The following is a 16,707-nucleotide window of genomic DNA, read 5'->3' as shown; positions in this document are numbered from 1 at the left end:
CACAGCAGCTGACGTTATCTTGTGACATGCAGATCTGATCATGGCATCCTAAGAAACCCCTTCCAATCCTGCAGTGGCGTCCTCGGGCCTTGGCCTCCACAGCCTGGTGCCCATCTGCTCCCCAGACTTGCCCCTGCCCCTGCCCCTGGGACCTCACACCGGCTGTTACCTCTGCTTTGAAAGCACCTCCCCACCCCCATCCTGCTCAGTTAACCCTGAGCACCCTTTGTGCCCCCTGGACAGATCTGTGAGGACAGAAAGTACCCTGCTTTGGTTCTCAGCTGTGCCACGGCGGCTGAGAGAGTACGCAGAGGCCAGCTGAACCTGACTGGGGGCGTGGCTCCCTCATGGACGACTACCCCGGAGCCCCTGTCAGGCCTCCTTTCCCCTGGCCCTCTCTCAGTTGCCCATGGCTGGGGATGGGGACCGCACTGCTCTTGGTCACTGTGGGTTCATGATGTCTCACACAAGTCCTAACAGAACCATCTTCAATCTTTACTGGATGAACCAATGAACTGTCACCACCAGCTGAGCCAAATGGTGAGGAACCCAAAAGTTCTTATACACAGACAGCCTCATTCCCTTAGACCAGCAGGGTTGGCCAAAGCCTTTTTTTTTTTGAGACAGAGTCTTGCTCTGTTACCCAGGCTGGAGTGCAGTGGTGCCATCTCGGCTCACTGCAAGCTCTGCCTGCAGGGTTCACACGATTCTCCTGCCTCAGCCCCACGAGTACCTGGGACTACAGGCGCCCGGCATCACGCCTGGATAATTTTTGCGTTTTTAGTAGAGATGGGGTTTCACCGTGTTAGCCAGGATGGTCTCGATCTCCTGACCTCGTGATCCGCCCGCCTTGGCCTCCTAAAGTGCTGGGATTACAGGCATGAGCCACCGCGCCTGACCTGGCCAATGTCTTTAACCCCACAGGCAGGGTGTGGAAATGCGTGAGGAATGAACAATTCCAGGTGGCCACAGCACTGTCAGGAAGATGTGGATACCTACCAACTGATTATGAAGGGAGAGGGCACCCACACCCTAGAACCCTCCCATGACTGAGGCAGTGGAGAAAATCCTGCCCAGGGCAGAAAAACTCCTCCTCCAGGCAGCCTGGCCTGATGACTCCTGACTAAGAGATCCCCTCCCCTCTCCTTTCCAGCATGCTCTGCTGGATACACTCATCTGACCCTTCAGAAAGACAAAGAGGGATAACACTGGTAAGACAAACACATGGCCGGGCACGGTGGCTCACACCTGTAATCCCAGCACTTTGGGAGGCCGAGGCAGGTGGATCACCTAAGGTCAGGAGTTCAAGACCAGCCTGGACGACACAGTGAAATCCTGTCTTTACTAAAAACACAAATAATTAGCTAGGCGTGGTGGCAGGCACCTGTAATCCCAGCTACTTCGGGAGGCTGAGGCAGGAGAATCACTTGAACCCCGGAGGCAGAGGTTGCAGTGAGCTGAGATTGCACCATTGCACTCCTGCCTGGGTGACCAGAGCAAAACTCTGTCTTGAAAAAAAAAAAAAAAAAAAAAAAAAAAAATATATATATATATATATATATATAATATAATATATATATGTAATATAATATGTAATATAATATATATTATATATAATATATATTATATATATGTAATGTAATATATATATAAGATGAACTCACAAGCCTAGTGCCAGCTTGCCAAAGGCCAGCTCCAGGCTTTCTTTTCCTGGCAGCTCTGCAGTGCCTGGCAAGGGCTGGCACCCACCGGGTTACAGGAGTCTTTGCTGTTCTCTGTCCCTTAAGGACTCGTCCTGCTTTGTGTGCCTGTGATATTGGGCTTCTGGTGAGTACAGGTTGGCCTCATGCCTTGGTGCAGCCAATCCAGGTAGTAAGTCAACTGCACATGCTGTACGTTATGCCACGATCCTACGTTCCCTTGGCCCTGCTGGCCCTGACACTCCACCCATGAAGGCAGGGGCACAGGTCGTTCTCACGCTCTGTGGGGCCACCATCATGTAGGGGTCTGGAGCAGAGGCTTTAGTGTTACTTGCTTTCACTTCCAGACTCTGTCACCAGCTATGTGACCTTAGGCAAAAGCACTCAGATTTCTCAACCACGAAATAGGAGGAAGAGCCACAAAGGGCTGCTGGGAGGAGGACGTGCTGGTGGTGGCTGTGGAATGCTGTGCCATTCCTGCAAGGAAGTGTGTGGCTACTAGTGTCAGAGCTGCTGTCTGCTGTCGGCCTCTCAGTGCCCAGACCCTGCCAGGGCCTCCAGTCACCACCACTGCAGGTGCAGCTGGCATATGGTGGAGAAATCCAGCTCAGGGTGTAGGGAGGTGGGGGTTCATGGCTCCCTAGTCATGACAGAGCTATCACTGCCCCGACCCCCAACTGTATCCTGTTTTGGGGCGGGGACCTCAGAAGAGAGAGGGGGGCTCTGGCAAACACAACTTCTGATCTGAGTGTGGTGAGGGGATCAGGCCAGGTTGGTCCCCTCTGGCAGCTTCCTTGACATTGACAACATGGGCCACACTGAGCTCTCCTCAGTGCTACGCCTGCATGTTCTCACACCCTGAACTCAGCTCTCCTTCCCTCAGCCCCGGCTCCTCCCTCCCAGGGAGCTCTCAAGTCTGGCCACTGTTTCCACCCACAAGAGCCCTCGTGGTCCAGCTGCCGCAGCACTCCTCCTCCCTGCCACAGAATCCCCTGGGGCCAGTGCTTCTGCCCCACCCCTTCCCTACACACGCAGCCATCTTTCTCAAGTGCAAATCAGACTGGTTCATCTCTTTGCTTAAAACTTTCCAAAGCCTCCGGCTGTGCCAGGATCAAGAAGAAACGCTCAGCCTGGCCCACCAGCCTTGCCAGCTTCTTCCTTTGCTGATCCCTAGTCTAGCCAGGAGTCTTGGGGGTGTGCCCTAGGTGGCACAGTGAGCTTCTGTGGGCATCTTCAGGTGGCATAACATAGGGGGCTGGAGTCAGGGATGCTGGACGTCCCACCATGGGGACAACCACCCCACAACAAGCAACTGTCCTGCATCCTTCCAGTATTTTCTGCATGGTTTCAACATATCCTGAGACTTCCAGGAACACAATTCTCAGGAAAATCAAGGGAAGCCTGTTGTTTATCTTACTCCGAACCTTACTGGGAGTCAGCGACCACTTCAGAAACAAATGGCACCACTGGCCAAACCACTCATGGGGTCCAGGCTACAAACATCCAGACTGTGGTTGCCACAGTCACAGTGACTTTGCCCTGCAGCAAACACCTGGCAACTTCATATCTTCCGGGGTGAGTGGGCGGGCGTGCCCAGACACTTATAACATTGATACATACACTTGTATTCTCTTCCTTTTATGTCTCCTCCATGCAGTGAAAGCATCTGAGTATTTTTGGAATGCTGTGTGTAGGTAGGTTACACAGCCCACCAATTGCATTTAAGGAGAGGAATGGTGACAATGTAAAATGTCGATGATGACTAAGGGGTGCTGGGTCTGATGGCACTGAGAACTACTGCTTCCACCTGACAGGCCTCTGCTGATTCCCTGACAGAGGCCAGGGTCTCCCTTCCCTCCAGGCCTTACCACAGGCTGTTCCCTTGGTCTGGAGCCCCTACCCGCTTCTGTTCAGCTAATGAGGTCCTGCGACTCCTCCGGAAAGCCTGCCTAGGCATCCACCAAGCCTGACTTAGCTCCTTTTCCTCGGTGCCCCCGTGGCCCCCAGCTTCCCTCATCAGCGCCGGCCTGAGCCAATTCTACGGCCGAGGCCATTTAAAGGAGCCCACATGCCAGTCTCTATAACTTCTCTCTGCTTCTGCCAAAAGAGAAGACAAGTGACTTACTGCTTTGGGGGCCACATATGATCCTGACAGGGTGCCCACACCACTGGTTAGGTCAAAGAGGTCACTCAGGCCACTGCCGATGGGTGCTCCAAGACTGGCTGGTACTGCTGCTGTTGGAGGTGCCACGAAGTTGGTGCCCCCAATCTGGAAAGGGAGGGAGAGAGTCAGAGGCAGGCATCAAGAAGCAAGGACATCAAGGGCTGGGAATGAGTAAAGCCACCTGGCTCTTTAGAATACACTGGGGGCAGGGGGCAGGACAGCCTCCATATCAACTCTAAATTACAGAGACAAGACAGAGAGAGGTGGGTGGAGAAGAGAGGCTGAGCCCTCCCGTGCCCTGTAAGCCTTGAGCCTTAGGAGTAACGTCTGGGAAAGGGCTGGAGACACTCCCAAATTGACACTCAGCCCATGGATAAAAGGAGGTCCCAAGACACACGGCTGGGTGGAGACATGCTATGCAGACGGGTGCTCTCCCTCCAGGACATTAGAGAGAGGTTGTGGGACTGAGGGCTGGCAACCCCTGGGATGACAAGGTGATGTGTCATGGGGTGGTGAGGACTGGGCAAGAATCCATGGCTATGGGGCCCAGTGGTAGGCGGATGCCAGCTGGTCAAGACAGAGACTGCCAGGACGCTGGACCAAGGCAAGGGCTCAGCAGGCGGGGGCTGCTTTGACATCACCCGCCCCTTGGGATGCTGGGCCAGCGCTTTCGGGAGGAGCAAGGATGAAGGCTTGGTGACGCAAGGGTTGAACCATACCCCTTCAGGCTCATCCCCCATCTCCAAGCAGAAGCAGGCAGGTGAAGAGAACAGGCAGCCACATGCAGAGAGAAAAAGCCAGGAAGGAAGACAGAGAAACAAGAGAGAGAAGGGAAAGAGAGAGGAGATTAGTTAACCGTAGCTCCATCCAAGAGGAGAGTGGTGTGAGGCTGTTTTGGGGCCTACGAGAGGCCCAGACCCCGTCTCTATGAAAGGCACTACACCACACATTTACCCCAACACCCATTCTGCACCACAGCCCTTCCTGCCTCACCCTAGCAACGTTGATCGCCAGTCTCCTGCCCCCGTGCTGCCACCGTGCAGACCTGAGTCGAGCACAGTCAAATGAAGAGGCTCAGCCACCCCCAGCACCTGGCCCTGCCAGTTGCCTGAGGAAGCCCCAGGGAGACACCCACGTTAGTCTCACCACTCCCCTCCCTATTGTCTTCCCATTCCCCTCTCTCCCCGGCCTCCCATGTCCTCTCAAATAGGCCTGGCTGGGCTTCTGTTCCCAGCTGGGGCAGCATGAAGCTAAGTGGACACAAGTCTGATTCCTCAAAGTTAGGAACACCCTAGCCTAACAGGGCAAAGGTGACTGTGATGGCAGGATTAAGGCAAGGGCTAGGATGGGCCTCCCTGCCCAGGATCTCCTGGGACTTGAAGGTCCAACAAGGGAGTGGAATCCTGTCTGCCACTCAGGGACTGTGCAACCTTGGAGGGAAGGCTGCCTGGCCTCTCTAAACCTTGGTTTTCTTATCATAAGTAGGGAGCTACACAATCACCTCCGAGGGTAAATGGTAAGAGCTCAATATAATGTACCTGAGGCACTCAGCTGGTGCCTGGCATGGAGGGGCGTTCAGTGACTGCTCCTCTGAGGATCATTATCAACATCATCCAGAGGGCACCCATGACATACCAGGCTGTCAAGGCCACCGCCAAGAAGGTCCACAGCTCCCATCTGCACTGAGGAGGTGGTCAGGGGTGGGCCGCTCACTGGGGGGCCAAGGTCCAGGTTGAGGAGGTCACCCAGCAGGTCGCCCTGGGCGGGGATGACATCTGGCTGCTCCCCAGGAGGTGCTCCGGCAGGGGCTGTCTCAGGGCTCTCTGCGCTCTCACTCCTGCCGGGACACAGAAGGGAGAGACGTTCAGTAGGGCGGAGGCATCAAGATGTCTCAGGAAGGTTAAAGAGACCCCAGCCTCCAGGCACCTCCCCCAGGACAGGCACTGAGTCTCCTCACTGTCCCCGACAGGCCTGTCCACATGGCCCCACTGCTTCCCCATTCCCACAGCAAGTCCATCTTTCAGGCCCTCCATGAGGATGAGTGAAGGGAGAGGGCCGCCTGCTTCTAGCCCTCAGCCCATGCCAAGGAGAAAACTGGAAGCCAGTGCCCTAGGATGGTGCCACCAGGTCACACCAACCACCTGGGAAAAGCAGAGGAGGAGGCACAGACAGGGCTCTGGAATGAGACAGAACCGGTCTGAGTCCCAGCTCTGCTAGTTGTGAGATCCTGGACCAGTCCCTCAAGCTCTCCTTGTCTCTTGTTCCCACCTGAAGAATGGGGACATTTGCTCTCAGAGCTGTTGTTAGGATGGAATGAGGTCATCTAGCAAATACCTCATGTACAATAAATAGCTGAGAAAAGGTTGTCAGTTTTCCTCAGACTCAGGCCTTGCCAGGGCATGACACACCAGGCCTTAGTGCCTATGCTGCTGAACTGGGAAAGCAGGTGTGGAGGCTCAGGCCTACTGGCCAGTCTCACTCACGAGGCCGTGCGGGGTGGTAGGCTCTTGTGCACGACGCCCCGGCCCCCCTCCACAAAGGCACTGGGAGGCTTATGGTAGACAGAGGCCAGCGTGCCGATGTAGCAGATAAGCTCGTCCAGCAGTGTGGGCTCGATGAGGTCCGTCTCTTCAGAGATGAGTGGCTTCTCAGCCAACACCACCTCCTTGGCTGCCACTGGGTCCGTGGAAAGCAAGCGCCAGTAGATGTAGCCACGGTCCCGCAGGTCCGGGTTATCTGAGTCCTTGTGGGGGTGAGGAGAAGCCCATGAAACTCAGAGTAGCCAGGTGAGAAGGGAGGAGATTTTCCTGTAGCCATGAGCCAGGTGTGGCACAGGGCTGGCCAATGGGGACAGCAGTCCTGAGTGCTCCCATGAGCCTGTCCCTACACCACCTACAGGGCCATACCCCATCCCCGGGCTCCTTCTCCATGCTGCTCTACTCCAGCCTGGCCGTGCCTGTCTCTACTCCCAACCGCCCACTGTGGCCTGCCCTTCCTGCCCCCAACGCACACCCTCAGGCTTCCGCAGGCTCTCCTCCTCTGTCTAGTTTGTCTCAACTTCACTACTTGACCTCCCTGCACTTTGTGTTCTAAGCTCCCTGAAGGCAGGGAGCTTGGGTTACTCTGGGGCTGGAAGCCAGTCCCACCCACAAGATACCTGTCTCAGGAGTAGGCCTGGCTTCCAGGTCTAATTCCTGGGACAAAAGTTCCCCTGCTTGAGTGACGGCTGTGCTGGGCACAGTGGGGCGGCTGGGGCACCCACCTGAGTGGCCAGACTGAGGACCTGCTGCACCAGCTCCTGGGTCTCTGTTGGCTTCTTCAGAAAGAGTTTCACGATGCCTGTCAGCAGCTGCAGCTGGACCTGCAGGGAGGGAACGGCAGTGGCGAGGAGGAAGGTGGGCCTCACATGGGGACAGCGGGAGACCAAAAAGGCTTGAGGAGGAAAAGGGTGTTCAAAGTCCCTGGAAGCCAAGCACAGCTCTTCTAGGTTTGGGGCTGTCCCGGCACACACGCAAAGGGCCGCCACAGGTGTTGGTGCCGCTGAGCAGCCAGACCTTGGCATCACTCACTCAGGAAGGAGCTAAGCACTGGACTATTTGGCAAACCCAAGCAGGCCAGGGGCCGCCGCCCAGCCCTAGAGTTCTAGAAACCTGTTGGAGCTCTAGACTTCACAGAACTATGAGAAGCTCACATGTGGCTGGTATGCTTCTTATTGGGACTACCTGTCAGCAAGTGGCGACAGCCCCATGGAGTCCCAGGGGACTGGGGCAGCAGGGTCCACAGAGCCTGCCATCAAGAACCTGTGCTTCTACCAGAGGGTGGGAACCATTACTGGTGGCCCTCCACCGGCCCCTGCTGCATACCTGGACATACCCAAAGCTGCCCTCATCCTGGCCAATACCTCCTTACCCTTCAGATCTCATGCCAACCCCACCTCCAGAATCCCCATGTTTCTGCAGCCTCTTCCATCCCCTCACAGCACCACCAGTTGCTGGCTGTCCTGTGCAGTGAGCCCCCTGTGGGCTGGAGAGATGTCTGTCTTGCTTACTGCCGTGTCACTAATTACTGCCCAATCTAGTGCCTCGTGTAGAGCACGCACTTAAGAAATACTTGCTGACCGAAGAAACATCTATGCAAGAACAAGTCTTTGCACATAATCCTTCCTTAGTCATGGTCTCATTTTTGCTAGTCCTAGGACAAGGGGGCAGCCTGAGGCTCCTGGAGTCAGGGGCAGTAGGAGCCCATGGGCTGCGCCAGGGACAGGTCTGCAGCAGGAGGGCAGGAGTGGCAGTGCAGGAAGTCCAGCAGCAGCCATGCTGGCGGCATCTCTGACACCTGCCCAGCAGGAGGGCACTTGTACAGGGAAGGCTGACAGCGGCAGGCGGAACGGAGGGCATGTGGTCCTCCAATTCTGGGACGAACCAGAGTCTCTGCAATTTGGTTACATGTGGGCCAGCAGCAGAGGAGCAGTAGGCTGGCTGTTTCCGAGGTAGGAGGCAGCCCAGCATCTGGCTTCCAGACTCTAGCCCCTGCCTGGGTAGCCAATGGGAAGCCATTTACCCCCATCTGTAAAGGAGAGGTGTGGCCTACTTCAGGATTCTTGTGAGCTTTAAAAATGGCAACTCATGGCAGTTTGCTTGGAGGGGCTGATATACCACCCTGGCCAAGATTTTTTTTTCACCTTATTTGAACTCCAGTTCTATCACTTCTCAGCTGGGTGACCCTGGGCAAGTCATTTAGCTTCTCTGAGTCAGCTTCCTAATCTATAAAACAGTCATTACATCTCACAGGGTTAATGGAGAGTTGATGAGACCACAAATGAAAAGAAGCGGCCGGGCGCGGGGGCTCACGCCTGTAATCCCAGCACTTTGGGAGGCCAAGGCGGGCGGATCACCTGAAGTCGGGAGTTCAAGACCAGCCTGGCCAACATGGTGAAACCCTGTCTGTACTAAAAATACAAAAATTAGCCAGGCATGGTGGCAGGCGCCTGTAGTCCCAGCTACTCGGGAGGCTGAGGCAGGAGAATTGCTTGAACCTGGGAGGCGGAGGTTGCAGTGAGCCGAGATCGCGCCACTGCACTCCAGCATGGGGGACAAGAGTGAGACTTTGCCTCAAAAAAACAAAACAAAACAAAACAATAAAAAAGCACTGTGTATTCTGCTAAGGAATAGCTGTCATCATCACAGTCATTATCACCACTACCATCACACAAGGACTCTTGAAAAAGTTCTTCCCAACCCAGTCAGCTGGATGCCTGGAATTATTCATCACTGTCAGATCTGCTGTGGTTCCAGTCAGGTATGCCTCAGGCTGTATTGCCAGAGGTTGGTCTGGCCAGGTGCCCAGGGCCCTGGCTCAACAATTCATTCCAGTTCCTCTCAACACACTCAGGCTGTTAGCCTGCATATTTAGGGCAATCTTCCTGCAATGATGACATTACTCCTGCCATCCAGACAGGATGGGATGGCAGGACAGGGCCACATGCAGGCTGGGCTGATATACCACCCTGGCCAAGATTTTTTTTTTTTTTTTTTGAGACGCAGTCTCACTTTCCTGCCTAAGCTGGAGTGCAATGGGGTGATCTCAGCTCACTGCAACCTCTGCCTCCTGGGTTCAAGTGACTTTCCTGCCTCAGCCTCCTGAGCAGCTAGGATTACAGGCACACGCCACCACACCCAGCTAATTTTTGTGTTTTTAGTAGAGATGAGTTTTACCATGTTGGCCAGGCTGGTCTCGAACTCCTGACCTCAAGTGATCCACCCACCTCGGCCTCCCAAAGTGCTGGGATTACAGGCATGAGCCACCATGCCCAGCTGCTGACCAAGACTTTCTAAGTCGGCTGTCCATGGCTAGAGAGGCCTAGGAGCCAAGGATGAGAAGATTCAACAAGACAATGTAAAATGAGTTCCATAATTGTCAAGCCTGGTGCAGTGGTGCAAGCCCATAGTCCTAGCTATTCAGAATCCTTTCAGCCCAGGAGTTCAAGGCTAGCCTGGGCAAAACATAGTGAGAGTCCGTCGCTAAAACAAACAAACAAAAAACTCCAAATCGTCAAGCACTCATTAAGTGTTCTTTTTTTTTGAGACAAGGTCTCGCTCTATTGCCCAGGCTGGAGTGCACTGGTATGATCTTGGCTCACTGCAGCCTCAACCTCCCGGGCTCAAGCGATCCTCCCACCTAGGCCTCCCAAGTAGCTGGGACCACAGGTGGGTGCACCACACCCAGCTAATTTTTTTTATAGAGATGAGGTCTCACTATGTCGCCCAGCTTGGCCTCAAACTCCTGGATTCAAAAGATCCTCCTGCCTCGGCCTCCCAAAGTGCTGGGGTTACAAGAGTGAGCTGCTGCACCCAGTTAACAAGTTTTTTATTTTTTCCTTTTTTCTGAGATGGAGCCTTGGTCTGTTGCCCAGGCTGGAGTGCAGTTGCATGATCTCGGCTCACCGCAACCTCCACCTCCTGGGTTCAAGCGATTCTCCTGCCTTAGCCTCTGGAGTAGCTGGGATTACAGGCGCGCAGTATTTTAATAGAGATGGGGTTTCACTATGTTGGTCAGGCTGGTCTTGAACTCGAGACCTCAAGTGATCCGCCCGCCTCGGCCTCCCAAAGTGCTAGAATTACAGGTGTAAACCACCGCGCCTGGCCCTAACAAGTATTCTTAAAAGAGCTTTGAACTGTGTTGTGAACAAAAGATGCAAAGTGAACAGGCTACTGAATTACATCACACCCCCACAGCTACCATTAAACTGAGTGCTGGAGCGGGCACTTTACACACAATGTCCAGCAGTCTTTGCAATAACTGCACTAGAGACAAGGAAATGGCTTTGCTGAGTTCACGTAACTGTGCTCCAGGCCACACCACAAGGAGGAGGCTGGATCTCAAACTTCAGAGCTCTGTTTCTGTTCACACCACCAGACTCTTGGCTTACCTCTCCCTGTCCAGCTTCTCTCATCCTGGCTTTTTAGCAGGCTTAGCTGCAAAAGATTGACTCTGATAGGGGCAGAAGCACACCCCTACAGCAGCGGTTCCCAGCCTTTGTGGCACCAGGGACCAGTTTTGTGGAAGACAATTTTTCCACACATGGGGTATAAGGGTGGGGGGATGGTTTCAGGATAAAACTGCTCCACCTCAGATCATCAGGCATTAGGTTCTCATAAGGAACGCACAACCTAGATCCCTCGCCTGTGCAGTTCATAATAGGGTTTGCGCTCCTTTGAGAATCTAATGCTGACACTGATCTGACAGGAGGCGGAGCTGAGGCAGTAATGCTTGCTTGCCTGCCACTCATCTCCCGCTGTGCAGCCCAGTTCCTTACAGGCCATGGTACCGGGTACTGCGCCGTGGCCTGGGGGGTTGGGGATCTCTGCCCTACAGGACATCCTCACAGTGATCCCAGGCAGGACTTGCCTGCAGGAGCAGAACCCAGCATAGGCAGGCTTTGCTTCTGAGACACCGGGAAGAGGCTGGTATTGCAAGCAAAGGCAGTCTGGAAGCAGGTGGCGGTGGGGGGGTGACGGTGGGAATTAGTACTGTGATTCTGGGATGGACATCTGTTGTTTTTGCTCACCCAGCATCTATTCTGTCTTCTGGGAACAGAAACACTGGCTTTCCTTCAGAGCCTCATCCATCTTTCTGTCCCTTTCAGTCCACACTGACTGGGATCGGTGTCTGAGAGACCTCGCCAACCAGAGTCACAGTGCCTGGCTCAGGATAATGCTAATAGGTCCTGGGACTTTTGCTGGAACTACTGAGGGAAGGAGAAAAATTCTTTCCATGGGAGTTATTGTGCCGTAAGGACATAGCCTGGAACTGCTGACTCCTTACAGCTCCCACTCTTGGGAGCCTACCCACAGCAGAAGATAGCTCAATGCCACCATCCAAGCACCCTCAGCCAGGAGTCCCAGAAGGCAGCGTGCTACCCACACTTGCCGGCTACTGGAACCAGTTGCTCTTCTTTTTGGCCTGGACTAGTTTGCTTTTGAAACCAATTTGGCCCAAACCAACACTACCATGAATGAGTGTTTATTATGGGCTGGGCATGTGTTAAGGACATTATACCAAGCATCCCAATTTCAATTTTGTAGCAAAAGGATGAGGGAAGATCTAATGATTCTCATTTTACAAATGAAGAAACTGAGGCTAAGAGTTAAAGGGATAAGCATAAAGTTACTGAGCCAGGAAAGGGCAGAGGAGGGGTATGGACTCTGGGATCTCTCATTAAGTCCCACACTTGGACCCGTGGGGTTACACTGCCCCAATTGGGCAGCAAAAATTTCTGTGCTCACGAACAGACTAACACGGTTCCCAGTTAACTGAGAAAAGGGAATACAAATGACAAGGCAGACATTCAGGCTCATTCATAACAGAAATGCAAAAAGAACTACAGTGAGGTACTCGTTAGCTACTGGACCGGCAAAAACAAAGCAGAGGTAAGAAGAGGGCAATCCCACCATCTGAGACGGGAGTATAAAAACCAGCACAACCTCCACAACAGAAATCTGACAATGGCTACCCAAATCTCAAACTCACATGCCCTTTTCTCTAACATCCTGCTGCTATGAATGTATTCTCCAGCTATGCGTGCAGATGTGCATTACACAGGTTATTCTCAACAGTACTGTTTTAATGAGCACAAGACTGGACACCTAAATACCCACCAGGAGAGGCTGGTTAAATAAAGCATAAATGAATGAGAGAGCATGGTCTTTGGAGGTATTGGTAACAGAAAAAGGCAAGGTGCTAAACAATTTGAATTTGCAGAGTATGCTACCAGCAGTGTCTAGAAATAAATGAGAGGGCAATGTAGATACAGTTGATTCTCACTACTTGAGCAATCCATGTTTGGGAACCTGCCTACTTGCTAAAATTTACTTGTAGCCCCCAAATCAAGACTCGTGGTGCCTTTGCAGTCATTTGCAAATACGTGCAGAACCGTGAAAACTTCGAGTTGCCTGACACACACATTCATAGCTGAGGTCAAATAAGGCAACGCTCTGTCTTCCTGTTTCAGCTCTCATCCTGTAAACAAGCATCCTTTCCACCACCTATTTAGTGCCATGTTTTTCACATTTTTGCGCTTTTTGTTGATTTGCTTGTTTAAAATGCTCCCTAGTGCTGAAGTGCTTGCCTAGTGTCCCCAAGCACAGAAGGCTGTGATGAGCCTCAGAGAAAACACATGCGCTTGATAAGCTTCACTCAGGCATGAACAGTACCGATGGCCATGAGTTCAATGTCAATGAATTGACAATATATATTAACTAAGGTGTTTTTACACAGAAACACACATTTTAGAAGGTTATTAACTGATCAGCTTACAAAAACGTTGTGTCTAGATGCTCACAGAAACCAAACTCTGTATTTCTCTAGGAGCTATGGTTCAGTACTTGCTAATTCAGTGTTTGCCATGACTATGGAACAGAAGCACCATGAAAAATAAGAATGAGTTGTATATATGTGTGTATGTCAGATGTGTGTATGTGTATATAGGAAGGATGGGTGCGTGTGTATGTGTCTGTGGGTCTACTGGTGTATTCCTAAATGATCTCCTGAAGTTTCCTAAAAAATCAAGAACGGAGGGCCGGGCATGGTGGCTCATGCCTGTAATCCCAGTACTTTGGGAGGCGGAGGTGGGCGGATCACGAGGTCAAGAGATAGAGACCATCCTGGCTAACACGGTGAAACCCCGTCTATATAAAAATACAAAAAATTAGCCGGGTGTGGTGGAGGGTGCCTGTAGTCCCAGCTACTCGGGAGGCTGGGGTGGAAGAATGGCGTGAACCTAGGAGGCGGAGCTGGCAGGGAGCTGAGATCACACCACTGCTCTCCAGCCCGGGCCACAGAGCGAGACTTCATCTTCGTCTCAAAAAAAAAAAGACATCAAGAACAGTGGTGACCTCTGGGAGAATTTGTGGCCTGCAAAGTGACGAAGAGGGAAACTTTTCACTATATATGCTTTTGTATCAATTTTAAACCAAGTCAATGTATTTCCTGTTAAAATATGAATATGAAATTAAAACAAAACGAAGAACTTGTGTCTGCCTTCTATCCACACCACCACAGACTGTCTCATATGTCTCCCTGACTTGACTGTACTGCAGTGAGGGGGAAAAGGGGCGGTGTCCATTAAGCGCACATCACTCATCTGTCTGTCAGTGCTACTGACGAGGTTTTAGGAAGGAAGGGTTTCGTGGCAGTATGGGCCACAGTGGGGCTGAGCTGCCAGTCATGACTCACACCCTGGCCGGCTCACTGGCTCACCTGGGTGCTCTCGTCATGAAAGCCCTCAAGGAAGCTCTCCAGCAGCTCATCTGCATTGTCGATCCGTTCTGCATACTCGCCTACAATCCAGATCATGGCAGCCCGGGCCTCAGGCTCATCCAGGGAGTCCAGGTTCTCACATAGTGTGGCAATCACACTCTCATACCTGGGAGACCAAGGCACAGTCGGTATGTGAGCCCTGAGGAACAGGCAACCCAGGGAAGCCAAGCAGGGGCCAGGAGGGAAGGGGACCTGCCTCGTAAGACCCAAGGTGGCAGATAAAGGAGACGTGAGTTTCTTTTCTTTTTTCTTTTTTTTTTGAGACGTAGTTTCGCTCTGTTGCCCAGGCTAGAGTGCAGTGACGCGATCTCAGCTCACTGCAACCTCCACCTCCCTGGTTCAAGCAATTCCCCTGCCTCAGCCTCCCAAGTAGCTTGGATTACAGGCACACACCACCATGCTTTGCTAATTTTTTTGTATTTTTAGTAGAAACGGGGTTTCACCATGTTGGCCAGACTAGTCTCGAACTCCTGACCTCAGGCAATCCACCTGCCAAAAGCCTCCCAAAGTGCTGGGATTACAGGTGTAAGCCACCACACCTGGCCTGGGGATCTGAGTTTCATCTATCACATGTTAGCCCTTATTGTGGCCTGCAGAGCAGAGGAGGGGCAGTGTGGACGAAATAAAAAACAAAGAGTTTCTTTTGAGAATGCTGCTTGTGACAGAGAAGGAAGGAAGAGGAGACTCCTCCTTCCTTTTCTGCCCCGACATCCCTGTCCCCAGGCAGAGCCAGATGCCCTCTCCCTAGGAGGGCAGGCACGCACTTGTTGGGGTACTTGCGGAAGATGTCCTTGATGACCACGATGGCCTCCTGGACCACATAGTTGACCTTGGTCTGGATGAGGTCGAGCAGCGTGCTCACACAGCGCTCCGCAGATTGCTGCATGGGAAGAGGAGAGTGTGGATGAGGTTCCCACACCCCATTTCCAATACAGCCTCTGATGTCCACACCTTGGCCAAGGGCTCCAAGTCACTCCTGGTGCACCTTCCTTGTCATAGCGGGAAAACAGAAGAACCCTCTCCCCAGGTAACGGGAGAACCAGTACCAAATCATGGCCCTAGGATGGCAGGGACATGTGGAATGAGACTGAGGAGAAGCCAGAGGCACAGCTCCTGAGAGCAAGGAGGGTCCTTGGAGCTCCTCTAGGCCAGGACCTGAGGGCAAGGTGACTACGGTGCAGTAGAATCCCACCTCTCTTTTTACTTGTTTCAGGAAGGGGGCTCCTGTGACCAAAAACACTCACAGAACCTCTGATTGCTTCTGCCTTTACTTCCACACACTGCTGTCATGGCCTGCTCTGAAGGAGATTTCTCAGGACAGTATCACAGGCTGAGATCACAGCACACCTCAAAGGGATAGGCGGGGGGTGACCAGCTATCCTAGGACCCTCCAAGTCACCAGTGGAGGAGATTCTTCCATTTAAGGAGAATCTGGCTTAGTGGTCATGGAACATCTCCACAGGCAGAGAAAGGAAGGGGAGAGATAAAATGCTAGGACGCAGGAGTCTGGAGTGGCCCTAGGGCGTGTGGACACAGAGGCATGTGGGCAGCTGAATGACAATATTTGCCAAAAAATGTCCTTGCCCCAGAGCTTTGTGAAGTCAATGTTAAGTCCACCAGTTTGTGGCTGTCCAGCATCTTAGCAAATGCTGCAGGAGAACCATGACTATGATGGGTTAATTTGATCGGCAGCAACTCGAAGGCCTAAAGGATACTACAGAGTGAGAAGGAACCCCACCAGATCTGCATAATGCTCGCCATGGGGGCTCCAGTGGTGAGCCTCAGGCCTTCCTAGACCACCAGCAAGCTGGCAGATTCTTCTTGAATCAGACTGGTTTCCTGGTTTCAGCTCCTTTTCCCTTCTCCAGCCAAGGAGAGAGTCCCAGGGCCTCACCTCCACCTTGATAGCACAGCGTCCAATGGCACGCACAGCCTTCCGTACAAAGTCCACATCCACTTCTGTTGCGTACTCTTTCAGTTCTGCCAACACCTGTGGCCCAAACAGAAAAGATGGGGTTGGGGGGACCTGATGGGGCAATCTGCTGGAACACTCCTGGACAGCGAATATACACAGACTCCCTAGGAGAATGGGATTCTGCCTCCTATTCCAGGTGGAAGGCCCAAGGGAGAGAGCTGGCAGGTGCCTGAAAAGGAAAGCAGGCCTGGACAACCCTGTTTGGGGTTGATCTAGCTAACATATCCAATACCACTTTGTAAGGGATGACAGGTGATAACAGGAAGAAACATTCTTTAGTAACAAAAACATCAGTCCTTTTTTTTTGTTTTTTTGAGACGGAGTCTTGATGTGTCACCCAGGCTGGAGTGCAGTGGTGCCATCTCAGCTCACTGTAAGCTCCGCCTCCCGGGTTCACACCATTCTGCTGTCTCAGCCTCCCTAGCAGCTGGGACTACAGGCGCACACCGTCACACCCAGCTAATTTTTTTGTATCTTTAATAGAGACAGGGTTTCACCATGTTAGCCAGGATGGTCTTGATCTCCTGACCTCATGATCCACCCACCTCGGC

At 52.7% G+C, this 16,707-nt stretch overlaps 1 protein-coding gene across 9 annotated transcripts in view; it reads right to left on the bottom strand.

The window, feature by feature from the left end:
* Nucleotides 1-16,707, bottom strand: part of AP1B1 (adaptor related protein complex 1 subunit beta 1) — a 62,473-nt gene that overhangs the window by 7,804 nt on the left and 37,962 nt on the right. For 6 of the 9 annotated variants that reach the window (XM_030914994.1, XM_030914995.1, XM_010359329.2 and 3 more), the window contains 8 exons: nucleotides 16,076-16,171; nucleotides 14,946-15,061; nucleotides 14,122-14,287; nucleotides 7,127-7,225; nucleotides 6,348-6,607; nucleotides 5,500-5,701; nucleotides 4,584-4,604; nucleotides 3,826-3,969 (listed from right to left, as the gene is read on the bottom strand). In XM_030914994.1, the coding sequence (XP_030770854.1) occupies nucleotides 3,826-3,969; nucleotides 4,584-4,604; nucleotides 5,500-5,701; nucleotides 6,348-6,607; nucleotides 7,127-7,225; nucleotides 14,122-14,287; nucleotides 14,946-15,061; nucleotides 16,076-16,171 (1,104 nt within the window). The remainder of the gene's footprint in view (nucleotides 1-3,825; nucleotides 3,970-4,583; nucleotides 4,605-5,499; nucleotides 5,702-6,347; nucleotides 6,608-7,126; nucleotides 7,226-14,121; nucleotides 14,288-14,945; nucleotides 15,062-16,075; nucleotides 16,172-16,707) is intronic. The other 3 variants (XM_010359333.2, XM_010359348.2, XM_010359352.2) reach the window with 1 other exon arrangement.

This window comes from Rhinopithecus roxellana, chromosome 13 (assembly GCF_007565055.1).
Source record: "Rhinopithecus roxellana isolate Shanxi Qingling chromosome 13, ASM756505v1, whole genome shotgun sequence".
NCBI lineage: Eukaryota > Metazoa > Chordata > Mammalia > Primates > Cercopithecidae > Rhinopithecus > Rhinopithecus roxellana.
This window is presented reverse-complemented; position numbering and strand designations above follow the sequence as displayed.